Source organism: Phyllostomus hastatus, unplaced genomic scaffold (assembly GCF_019186645.2).
Source record: "Phyllostomus hastatus isolate PE091 unplaced genomic scaffold, TTU_PhHast_1.1 phas_contig_37, whole genome shotgun sequence".
NCBI lineage: Eukaryota > Metazoa > Chordata > Mammalia > Chiroptera > Phyllostomidae > Phyllostomus > Phyllostomus hastatus.
Window position 1 is genome coordinate 8,068,695 of NW_025333867.1, and position 13,022 is coordinate 8,081,716.

Sequence of the window (13,022 nt, forward strand, 5' to 3'; positions counted from 1 at the left end):
CTCCCCCTGTGCCTGCAGCCCTGGGCACCTGGGGCCCCACCCTCTCCCCACCCCCCCACCCCCCACCCCAGGGTGGAAGTGGAGCTGGCGCCGCCACCCTGCTGTCTCCTGTCCTCTGGGCTTTGTTCTTCACCTGCATTGTATTTGTTTATGGTCTTAATTTTCAAAATTCATTTTCTGCTGTGGAGTTCATTCCATAATCACTTGATGTTATTTTAAATTACTTTTAAAAGACTCAGAATGTCCACATTTTATATATCATATTTTATACTTCAGAGACCCCCTGCAGAATAATTTGGACTTGCAGATTAACATATACCCTGGTTTTCTGAGAGACCTTTTAAAAAGGTTCTCCTGGAGTGACAAAGTCTAGCTGAACTACTCATAAATGTGTTTTGGGGAAGAAGGCAGCAGTTCTGCACTGCGTTCTCATTGTGACTGCACATGCCACCCCCACTGCACAGCACACCCTGGACCTAGTGGCTCCCTGGTCCCATACACAGGCCACAGCCAGGTGTAGCCAGCAAGGCTCTGCACTGCCGTGGTGACTCGGTCATGTGCGATGGAAGGTGGGATATCATATGGAGCATCTTGAAGTTGGTGGCATTTCTTGATTGGCCTCAGTCTCTTTAGCCTCTGTAAAACCTACATCCTGCCCATCACCCACCTTGGGCCTACTGCTCAAAATGGCCCATTCACAGAGGGCCATTTTGAGCTCTGCCCAAATCAGGACCTAAAATTTGCAGTCAGGGGCAGAGTGACCAGCTTCTCATGCTCAACTTGATCAGACAGACAAGAGTGGAGAAAGCACAACACAAAGAGCAGCCAGATTTCACAGCTGCACACGGAACCCTGTGTGAACAAAAGGAAGTCGCTGAGACTGATCGTGCACTGTGTCACAGAGCCAGGCCCGAGGGGCCCCAGAGAAGCCAGGAATGCAGACTGTTTTATGATCATGTTTAACAGAATTAAAAATTAATGAAACAATATTGCAGCCTCATCATTACCGCCATCTCAAAACCTGTATGTTTGGAAAAATCCTGATAGAAATCACAAAATATTTAGAATCAAATCAGAGTAAGAACTACATATCAAAACTCGTGAAATGTAACTAAAATGATACTTGGATAAAAATTCAAAGCCTGAAATGCATATATTAGAAAAGAAGAATTAAAATTAATGATCTATGTGCCTATGTCAAGAAATTAGAAAATGACACTAACCCCAAATTGATCAGAAAGATGAAAATAATTTGATAGTGATAAAGAGGTTGGAGTTTGTGTTAGGTTATTTCATTATAAAGAAAAGATCTGATAAAAACATTGGCAATATGTTAATATCTATATTAACATCTGTATTGATGTCTGTTATAATATATTTTGTTTCTCTTTGCTTAAACTGTAGTACACAAAATTAATTTGTAAAAACTACAGGCCAGCAAAACAAACATTAATTTTGACTACTTTTTTTAATGAATGCCTACAATTTGTAATGTATGCTTTAGTGGCCTTACAGTTGGGCTCCCAGATGAAAAGACATGAGACTTCCTGGCCCTGTCTTAAGGGTCGGGCAGTGCCTCCACTGGGCTGGCACACAGCCCTCCTGTACCTGCGTGCGCTGTGCAGGAGGGTTGCTCTTCCATTCTTCAGGAAGTTCCCCAGGTCTCCAGTATGAATTATCATTCAGATCAGGCCATCCCAAATATCTCCCCCAAATTCAGTGGGATTCTACCTGGCTGTTTCTGCAAAATTCAGTCACAAGCAAGTAAAAACTTGGTATTTGTTCAAATAGGTAAGAGAGAGAGCAGTTATTAGATATTATTAGTGAAGTGACTTTGAAATAAAATTGTCCACTGGTAACTTTTTCTAGCCTCTCCTGAGACTCTCCTGAGTTTACAGGGCAGGTATTGGGTGGTTACAATGTAAACTTCTTACTAGTGCCAGTCATGACTCCTGATACTATGTAACCGAAGTAAATACAGTGATGACTAAAGCACTGGGCTGACAAAGGCAAGTATGATCATTCTTAACTTTGATTTCCAATATTTGCTTCTCCCAATCAGCGGTACCACCCATTTTATAATGAAATTCTAAAGGTGCACAGCCATACCTAGCCCTGAGCAGGTTCTCTGGCTGCTTGCACACCGGGCACAGTTGAGGAGTTAGGACGAACTGCATGGCTCTATGCAATCTAAAATACTGACTCTTTGGACTTTCAGGCAAAGTGAGTCAACCCCTGCTCCAGACAGGAGCACTGTTCTCTTTGACTTGTACATATTGTCATAAACATAAACTTACAAAGTGCATGGATAATAAAACCTTGGCTTTTTCTGTTGGCTTTCCTCACAAGATTTTATCCTAAAAGCCAACAAACAAGGAATCTGTTGCTACCAAAACTTGAAAACTGCTGTGTGTTATGGCATCATCTCTGGGGGATTAGACTTGCAGTCAGTAAGATGAAATAAATTCTGTGGGTAAGCCCTGTGGAAGCCAGTCTTCAAACCCTCAAGAACTGAAAATAACTGTCAGGTTGCTAGTATTTGGGGGCATTTTTTAAACTGAAAATTATCCTATTAACATGGGTTTTTTTGTGACAAAATATAACAAATGCAGCCCTTCAATGAATTGCTTAGACATGGTTTAGAAATATGTGGTTTTTTTTAGCCCTGGCTGGTGTGGCTCCATGGACTGAACACCGGCCTGCAAACTGAAGGGTTGCTGGTTTGATTCCTGGTCAGGGCACGTGCCTGGGTGGTGGGCCAGATCCCCAGTTCAGGGCATGTGAGAGGTGACAGTTCAGTGTGTCTCGCACACATTGATATTTCTCTCCCTCTCTCTCTCCCTTCTCAAGTAGATAAACACAATCTTTTTTTAAGGATTTTATTCTATTTTTAGAGAGAGGGGAAGGGAGGGAGAAAGAGAGGGAAAGAAACATCAATGTGTGTTTGCCTCCCACATGCCCCCCACCAGGGACCTGGTCTGCAACCCAGGCATGTGTCCCGACCAGGAAAGGAACTGGCGACCCTTCGGTTCACGGGCTGGCACTCAGTCCACCGAGCCACACCAGCCAGGCTAGACAAACAAAATCTTTTTTAAAAAAAGGAAGGAGAAGAATTTGGCCCTGGATGGTATGTCTCAGTGGATTCAGTGATGGCCTGCAAACCAAAGAGTCACAGGTTTAATTCCCAGTCAGGACACAGGCCTGGGTTGCAGGCCAGGTCCCCGGTAGGGGCCACCCGAGAGGCAACCACACATTGATGTTTCTCTCCTTTTTCTCCCTCCCTTCCTCCCTCCCTAAAAATAAATAGAGAAAAAGAAATAGGTGGTTGTTTTTGAAAGCATTTTATACGTACACTGAAATCTTGACAAAATTGGTAGGATATTGTTCCTTTCTACCACATTTAAAAATCACAATTTTTATACTTTCTAAAAGAAAATTAGCAACACTATAGCACCCATAGTCTAGTGCCCCTAATTGGGCTAATGGGAGTCCTGAGCATTTATGGGCCTCCCCAGTCCCAGGGCAGAAACTGAGAGAGGTACCTCCTGCCGAGTTCACCTGCCGGGGACAGAAACTGAACCTCTGATGCCCCCCAGAATCAAAGGCATTCACTGATTCCTTTTATGTCTTTGAAGGGTATTCCCTGAGTCCCTCCGGTGGCTGATGGCCACCCAGCAGTTTGAGTCTGCAAAGAAATTAATCCTGCACTTCACGCAGAAGAACTGCATGAGCCCTGAGAGTGACATCAAAGGCGTGATGCCTGGTGAGTACAGCCCAGTGGCCCAGTCAGCCCTGGGAGAGGTTGTTTAGCCCCAGACCGAGACAACAATTCCCTGCTGCTGGGGATGGCTTGGTTTTACCAAGCAGCTGCCCTGGCCAGCTGTTTAATTTCCTGTGGCAGTTGGTCTGCAGCCAGGCTGGGAACGTGAGTGAACTGAAATCCTCTCTATTTTTGAGGTGTTGGATTTTTCCCAACTAAGTCTGACCCACTGTGGGGCCCCCTGTAGCCTGTCCAAACCAGGAGTGAGATATGAGCTTAGTACACACCTGGTTGTCAAGGGAACATTTGGGAGGGGTACAAAAGCCAGAGTCTGGCGCATAGCCCTGCCGCCTACCCGCCTACCCGCCTACCCGCCTACCCGCCTACCCGCCTACCCGCCAGGTTTAAATGCTGGCAGAATGCTGGCTGGGGGTGGGGCTGGCCTCCACTGCCTCTCTATCCCAAATACAGTCTGCAGGGAGCCACCATTGTCTATATCTGTCGTGACCTATTTGTGGGGCGACTGAAAAAGTAGAAAAGTGAAGTATTTCCAGACATGAGGCCAGGTCCGTGGAATATCTACTATTTCATCCCAATATTAATCCTAATATTAATAAATGCTTGACATTTATTAACTTATATTTCTTCCCAACTTGAGTTTGCTGAGGGAAGTACTATAATTATCTATATTTGCAGGTGAGGAAACTGAGGCACAGAGGGGTGTAAGTGTCTTGATGGAGGTCACACAGCTAGTAAGTAGTTGAGCTGGGACTTGAACCCAAGAAGTCCAGCAGAAGTGGCTTCCTTATGCTGCTTCTGAGAGATGAGGGCAAGCTCTGAGACTTGAATTAACTTTTCTCCTTTTGGGTTGTGTTTGCTGATTTAGGCAGTTAATGGTCTTAAGTTTTTCAGTGCAATTTGTTTCTGGCATTTCCTTAATTAAATCACATGTTCCACTCCTTTCAGATTAAAATATTGTCCTGGAAAATCTTGTTTTCTCAATCTAAATTATACTCATTCATTTCCCTCCTATTTTTGAAAGTGGTATTAAATCTTTTTCCCCTTTCTTTGCTTATGAGTTTTACGGTCATATATTTTTATGCTGGTGCCCCAGCAGGAGGCTGGGGGAGGGAGCTGGCACGTGTGGCAGCACCCCCACTCAGGAGGGGCACCCTCCTGCAGGGGACAACCCCTTTTCTGCCTCTAAATCCCATTCACTCCCAGCTGTCAGACGTACTGATGATCGCACCGTGGCAGAAGCCGGCCCAGGGCTTGAGGGAAGACAGGTGTCTATTTCATCAGAATCCGCCACTTTAAACACTTTAAACTTGCTTAGGCTGGACATGTTTTTCTGCTCAGAGCCTTCTTCCCATCACTTCACCTAATCCACCTGCCAACACCTTAGTGTCCTACTTCACCCCTTATCTGTCTTGACTCCCTCCTCACTGCCACCCTTCCCCTCGCATCACTAGCTGCTCAGACACTCGTCAGTGGCTTCCCAGGGCCCATCAACTAGATCCCCAAGTCCTTCGGCCGCTCTGAGACCCTGTCTCACCACTGCCTGCCTCTCACAGATGCCCTGGCCTTTGTTGGGCTCTCAGAAAACTCCAGGTGCTTCCTGTCCACAGGGCTTTTTCACTCTACTTTCCTGCCCTCAGCCTCGCTCTGCTTTGGCCAGCTCCATGGAAACCAGGTTAGCCAGATTCCCCAGACCCAGGCCAGCTCTCCAGTGGTGCATCATCACAGCCATAGGCCCTGGACCCTGCTGCCAGCATCCAGCTGTGACCAATGGTTTGTGTGGCTCCTTAGGGCCTGTCACCCTGTCTATAGCACCTGGTTACACTGTTTTCTTGGCACTAGCAGAAGGCCTGCCTCCTAGCAGGCATTCCATGAATATCTAGTGAAACTTGGTCTCCTGTGGTCAGGCAGTGGCAGGACAATTTCTCCCAGGGGTCAGCTGCAGTCGCTGTGTATGTTGCCTCAAGGTAGATGAAGGCCTCAGGTGTGGCGTCGGTATGTGAGTGTAGGGGAGCTCCTGCCCCTGTCTGTGCATCCTAACCTTGGATTCAGACTAGAAGAAAACCTGATGTTCCAAAATTTTCCTGCCCTTTCCTCTTTAAAAAAATCTTTGTTTATCATTGAATATGGCAGATTTTCTTGGTGGAATTGGCAACTGAATTACCATAGACATTTGGATCTGCTTCGGAGTCTCATTCTCACAGTATCATTCCTACAGTCGTTAGTGTCACGTGATGTGTCCAAGTGCTGACACCTCTCCTTGTCTCATAATTCCCAAGAGTCTGAACATTTAGTGCCGGAGTAGGGTCTGCAGGTTTCAAATGTGGTCACGTATACTGCAGCCCACTCTGTAGAGAAATCTGGGAGTAAGAGCTCAACGCCATGCTCCTAGCAATAGCAACACTGGCAGTCATGGGGCAGTTACCCCACAAGGCATGGGGTGGAACACTTTATGGGCATTTGGTCCTCATCAGAGCCTGAGGAGATCGATAATCAGGTCATCCCTGCTATCCCTGTAAGGATATGGGGCCCAGAGAGGCTGCGCATTGAGAGCACTGCTTCCCTGCACGTGGAAGGAGCCCACCCAGAGGAGGGAGAGTGAACTCGACCCCCTCTTTTTCTTCTACATCAGGCCCTCTCTGGGCAGCACCCAGGAGAACCCAATCTGGCCCAGACTCGCCAAGATGGGCAGGAGAGTCTGCACAATGCACATGTCCCAACCCCGGGACCTTCCCAGTGACAGAGCACGGATTCTGTCCTCGCCCGCCTCACTTGGTCTTGGCCATCTGTTTGGAACCCAAGGTGAGAAGAGAAGCCATGTATCAGGCTACCTCAGGGTCCCCAATAATAGGTAACCTATCGAAAGTCACACCACTGGCAAGTGAAGAAACTGTGGTTGACCTTAGCACCCAGCATCTAACCACTGTGGCCTGTACTCCTCCTCCTTCCCCAGCAGGGGGCTTTGCCCGCTGGAGCTACACGCATGAGAGGGTGTTACAGAGGTCAGAAGTTAGGTCACTGGTAGGGAGCTTGGACAGCTTTTGGAGAGCGGGCCATCTGAGGTGATTTTATGATGACGTCCCTGTAGGCACCCTCCACTGTTACTTAATTCTGAAGCAAACCTCTTCAATTGGCCAAGTGCCACCATTTCTAAATCTGTACCTGAGGGTTGAGGGCCACACAGCAGAGAGGCAGCAGGCACTTCTTCTGAACATGGGCTCACTGGGGGTCTCAGAGACACTTCCCAGGAGCTTTTAGTGCATTTTGTGATGACTCGTGTGAGGGTGGCTGCTGCCGCTGCTCCTCCTTCTCCTTCTCCTGTTCTTCCACCTTTTTGCACCCTCCTCCTGACCCCCCTTCTCTTTTGGTCTTTTCTTGTTTCTCATTTCCATAACTGATGTTTTTCCAGTTTTGCCAGGACTATGTTCGCAATGTACCCAAGTATAAAAGCAAAAAGCCAGTTTATGTGACACCCCCATCCAAGCAAATGCAGGTTACCCTCAATGCATGTTGCCCCTGCGTCCCTGCAGCAGGCCTTGGGTGGTGTGGCACTGTCTTCACCCTCTGCTGTTCTGGGGAAGCAGAGGTTGGCCCCTCCCCTGGATCTCTAAACCTTGGAGAGATCTCAACAGTTCCACTACGTCTGCAGGGGACACCTTCCCTTCTGCAGTCAGTGCAGAGAAGTTGGGACAGACTGGGTCAGCAGGAGCACTGAAGTCCACACAGGGCTTCGCCGCTTCTTTCATTTGGTTCTCATACCAGTACTCTGAGGTGGGGGCATTGTCCCACCTAACACATGAGAAACTGAGGCAAAGAGCAACTAAGTAACTTTCCCAGGGAAAGTCAACAAGAATTCAGGAAGCTGGAACTCAGCTGAGTGGGTCAGACCCTGTGCTGCACCCCAAGTCAGGGAAGGAGACCCTGCCCAGCTAGACCAGCACCCTCTGGCTGTGTCTCGCAGGGGTTAGTGGAAATACAAGGGCACAGGGGCAGAACAGGGTTGCAGAATAGCGAGTAGGCACTGTCTGGCTGCTTAAGTAGGAGGCTTAGATGGACGATTTCTAACTTGGCTCTACATGTTTTTTGTTTTGAAATGTTTCTAATGGCTCTAAATCAAGAGGGTTGAAGAGCTTTGGCAAGGAGCAAGAAGGGGAATTTCCTTAACAGTTGTTTCCTTGATGCTCAGAGCCTGGCCGACTCTCAAGTGCCCCTTCTCCTCCTGCTATTTCTGCATACGTGGCTTTGGGATGTCCCTGAGATTTCTGTGCCACAGCCAGGGAGATGCAGAGGCCTCTTCCCATTACCTGTGCAGCTACCCCTGGGGTCTCGGAAGTCATCTAATGGTTCCTGTAAACTCTGCTGCTGGGTTTTCGTCCCAGAAGAGCAGACCTAGTGCTGAGGAAGTTTCAGGCTGATGGGCTGGTGATATGTACAACAGAAACAAAGTATCAGTAGCACCAGACAGGTTAATTCAATTCCATTTAGAATGATGCAGTTACCTCTGTAGACTGCAGTCAGTTTTTTAGACTTGGGGCTCTAAAGTTTAATGCTATTTAAAAAACCCTGCGATCACAATTGCCATTGCTACAGCTTCTTTAGCAACCTCTATTTTATTTGTAATAATGTGTTAAAAGTTAGGTTTGGGCCACATTTAAAAAAACACAACCGTTAAGCTTGTATAAATATGCTAGTGGACATTTAAGTTTTCTTCTTGTAAGATTTCCATGGTGAGCAACTGTAGCTTTTATGGTTGATTCCTGATAAGTTTTACAAAAGTGAAGATACTCAGATCACTGGGTGCAACATGTTACCATATTTTTAGTTAATATTTCTAATGCTCTTTGAAAGTTCTTTAGATTTTTAACCATGAGGAAAGTATGTTTGTAAATCCAGTTAGTTTATTTTTACAGAGGGGAACATAAAAGTCGGGAAGACCTCAGGAGAGGGTCTGTGGACACAGAATGGAAGTGCCAGCCACCTGGTTTGTGCACAGACCTCAGTCTTAGAACCTAAATACGGGAAAGAAGAAAAAGTCCTGTATACTCAGGGTTGCATGGTATCCCTCAGACATAGGAAAGGTTTTTCCTTCTCCTTTCAATGCCCCAGCTGGTGACACTGATCCCAAAAAAAAATTTTTAATAAAAATTCCTAAATCTGTACGATTACAGAACCTATTTTCCTTCAAACCGTAACTGATGAGGCTTGTGTCCCCCCTGCCATTGGACAGCAGGACGAGGCTAGAAAAGGAGAGAAGTAAGGTAGGGGCAGGGTGTGAGGGGTGGAGGTACAGAGGGGGCAGTCCTCAGACATGGTGCTGAGGGAGCTGCTCCAGGTCCCTCTGAGGCAATCCCGGTTCCTCTAACCTCTAGAAGCCTCCTCAGTAGAGGGAGACCTTCCCACCCCCACTGCTTTAAAAAAATTAGTAAACTAATTTTGGAATAACTTTGAGCTTGCAGGAAAGTTGCAAAGACAGTACAGAATTTCAGAATATCCCTGACTCAGTCTCCCCCCTTGTTAATGTCTAATATTATTTCCATGGTATTTGTCACAACTAAGAAATGGCCACTGGTGCACTACTGTTAACCAAACCCCAGCCTTTATCTGAATGTCCCCACTCTCCGCATTAGTAGCCTCTTCCCTCTCCAGGGTCCCATCCAGGAAGGCGCTCAGTCACCCCTTTCCCCAGTCCCCTCTGGTCTCTGACAGTTTCTGTCTTTCCTTGTCTTCATGGCCTTAACAGACTTAAAGGGCACTGGCCACCCACCAGATTGGTTACGTCTTCTTTTTGTCTTTTAGCTCTTGCATAGGGAATTATTCACCAAGGACATGTGTGGCTAGGAGAGCAGGAAGGTCCCTGCGAGGCCAAATGTGTGATGGTCCAGACACTGCCTATTTTGATCTTCCCTGTGAAATTGCTAAGTCAGCCCCAGGACTTCAGCAAACTCACTGAACCTGGTAATGTGGCCTTGGAGAGCCATCAGTCTGTCAGAGTGGCTTTCAGAGCTAGTCTGAGCCTCACGAGAAACTGTCTCATAACTTTGTAGCTGGTTACATCACTTTCAGCCAAAACATGACCTGTCCTGTCCAGCTCCCAAAGACTTTTGACTGTTAACTAAAGCATACACATATAGGGTAGGTATAATCACATATAAGCATACCCATTCCCTCACTCACTTCTCTTTTGAAGATGCATACTCTTGAGGGGCAGTTTCAGAAGGAGTGGCTGGCTATGGCCATCGTGTGTCCTGCCACCAGAGTTAAGGAGCATATCGGCATGTGCTTCTCCCAGCCTCTGAGCAGTGGGTGATGCAGACAGATCCAACTCTGTGAGGAAACCACTGTTCTCATATGCCCAGGGCCCAGTTAGTGCTCAGTAACCTAGAACACCATCACATAGTCCTGTGCTCGGCCAGAGTGGAGTGAGCCTCTGCTCTTTGTGTCTGCCTGGTCTGTGGGGAGGCTCTGTGTGCTGACAGCATGCCCTGGCTCCCTTCAAACCCCTGGGGAAATTTAAGCTGCAAAGTTAGGGTCTGAACACATTTCCTACAATGACAGCCAGATTCTATCCCCTGGCTTAAAGAGGAAAAAAAACAAACTAGAAGCATTCTCCCCTCTTCCTGATGCGTGAACTCGGGGGATAGGGCTGCCTTGGAGAGTGCCTATGCAGCCCCTTGCTGAGAGGTCACGGGCTCTTTCTCTCTGCAGAGCTGGAAAAGGAGCTCTCCCGGAGACCCAAGAAGGTCTGCATCGTGAAAATGGTGGGGACCCGGAACCTGTGGAAGAACATCGTGGTCCTGTGTGTGAACTCGTGAGTCACCAGGGGGACACATCTGGACTGAGGTCAGGGAGGGGCTGGAAAAGAGCCACTTCGAGACAGCCAGGAAGAGCTTCCCTTCTCCCCAGCTGGACTTTGAATTATGACCAAGACAGGCCCACTGGCCTGTCCAGGGCTCCACCTTTGCTAAGGGGCCCTCGTTAAGTCTGATAAGCCTGTCAGAGCTCCCTAACCAGTGCTCTGAAGGTTATACATGTTGGGAGACATGGACTCTACCCCCAGCCTCGGGGCAGCTGGGGCGCCAGCCAGCTCTACCCGCAGTCCAGCAGGTCAGGCATCTGACCCTGAGCGCTACACAGATAGGCAGTGTGTGCTAGAACTTGTCCCTTGCCAGCTCGAGAATGCCCTCAGCCTGTTTGCCCACCTGTGAGCTGGGTTCCACTGGAGCTTTTCCAGCACCGATGTGGGATTAAACAAGTTGACACATGGGGGCACGTTGTCTTCTGTGCTGGGTTCCCTTTACTCCTGTGCTGTCATACCTTTCTGCCTAAGAGATGGCCGCCCGGTGAGGGACACTTTCCTGCTGTCTGCATGGCACTCTGCTGCACTTCCATTGATGGTAACAGCATGCTTTTGATCACATACAGAGTTGCTTATACGTTTCCTGTACCCAGGCAGTGCACGCAGTGACCTCCCAGGGCACGGCCCGGCCCCTTGTCACTGCATGCCACTCACGGCCCTCTCGGTGTGTCTCCGCAGGCTGACAGGGTACGGGATCCACCACTGCTTTGCAAGGAGCATGATGGGCCATGAGGTGAAGGTGCCGCTCCTCGAGAACTTCTATGCTGACTACTACACCATGGCTAGCATTGCCCTGGCGTCCTGCCTGGCCATGTGTGTGGTGGTCCGGTTCCTGGGACGCAGGGGAGGGCTGCTGCTCTTCATGATCCTCACCGCCCTGGCCTCGCTGCTGCAGCTCGGGCTCCTCAACTGTGAGTGGTGCCAGGGAGTGGGACCAACCCCACAGCAGGGCCCAGGGATGGGGGCTGGTGGGGGGGGAGGGGGTGGGTGGTATATGACAAAGGGTATCTGAAAGGGCTGATGAGCCTGAGAACAGTGTTCCGTGACCTGGTATTCCAGAATCAACAGCTTGAGGAGATGGTTTGGGAAGGACGGCTCTAACTGAAAGGTGCATGGTGACCGCCTTTCCTCCCCTCCCCACCCAACCCTGGGGCTCCATCTCAGAGCCTTCCTGACTGCACCACTGTGGACATGGCTTTTCTCACCACCAGACTTTCTCTCTGTGACACATCACATGACAAAGAAGAACTGAGGACTCGCTTCTCCCCTGGGAAATTCAGGGGGAAATTAATTTTCACATTCTTACATTGGGACACTGCTTTTCAGCAGACATTCCCAGTTTCATCAGCTTGTCTTTGGGCCAAAGAATCTCTCAGTAAATGTTTAAAATAATGTAAAGAAAAGCTAGGGAACCCATGCAGCCCCTCCACTATAAGTGGGCACACTCAGAAGAGCTCCTCATGAACAAACACCCACCTTCCTGCCCGGAAGAAGCCACAGGGATTCTCTGACCTATCCCCAATGAGACCTGAATGAGCAGGACAGCTGAGCCGTCCTTGCCCAGGCAAGGCCCTCCTGGGGCCGGCTCGGACCCTGCAGGGACACAGAGGCCACTGACTGCTCTCGCAGTCTCAAGGAGAGTTAACCCAAACTGGGGGATCAGGCTCAGAGCCCGTCCATCTGTACCACAGAGCAGAGCCACTTGAATTTCAGGTTTGCACCATGTGGCCGAGGCACAAGAGTCAGCATCCAGAATGGAAGGAAGAGAAAGGAAAAAACTCACAACTTCTTCAGCCTTGTTGTGCAAACTGGATTATAGATGAGCTAGTTTCAAACTCAGGAGCTGTTTTTCTATCGGCACATTCTCATGCACCGTGCATTTCCTTTGTGAGACTGGCCTTTGCTTCAGCTGTGACTGATGAGGAAATGGATAAGTGGTGTCTGTCTCCTGACCGTCCTGTCCCTGCTGGGGCCGCCGAGCTACCCTTCCAGGGAGCCTCTGTGAGTGGACGTTCCAGCAGATGTGCAGGGGTGTGGCAGCCCCCAGAGGTGTCACAGTGCTCTTTGTCCCCGAGCAGGAAAGCCACAGGAACTTCGTGCAAAGGACAAGTAGTCTGAGAATCATCAGAGCTCAGAGTATAAGAAATGCTGCCTGCTGGGTCTGCCCCCATAGTGCCGCTGCTCCCTTGAGCCCAGACCAGCAGTGAATAACTTTACACACAATGAAATTAACCCTTTGGCTTGAGGTGACGAGGTGTGCCAGTCTCTGTTCTGGAGAGCTCCCCTCTCTCCCCAGGATCTAAGGCCTGCCCTTCCAGACAAAAAGGGTTTGTTTAGTCGAGTGTTAATTCCAGTGCTGGGACTGTTGCCACGGGTCTCCTCCATCTC

General features: G+C 48.8%; 1 protein-coding gene across 1 annotated transcript in view; it reads left to right on the top strand.

The window, feature by feature from the left end:
• The window catches only part of SLC22A23 (solute carrier family 22 member 23), a 177,195-nt gene that overhangs the window by 144,697 nt on the left and 19,476 nt on the right, over positions 1–13,022 (top strand). Inside the window, exons 5-7 of the mRNA XM_045841661.1 lie at positions 3,636–3,763; positions 10,484–10,586; positions 11,313–11,545. Coding sequence (XP_045697617.1) covers positions 3,636–3,763; positions 10,484–10,586; positions 11,313–11,545 — 464 coding nt within the window. The remainder of the gene's footprint in view (positions 1–3,635; positions 3,764–10,483; positions 10,587–11,312; positions 11,546–13,022) is intronic.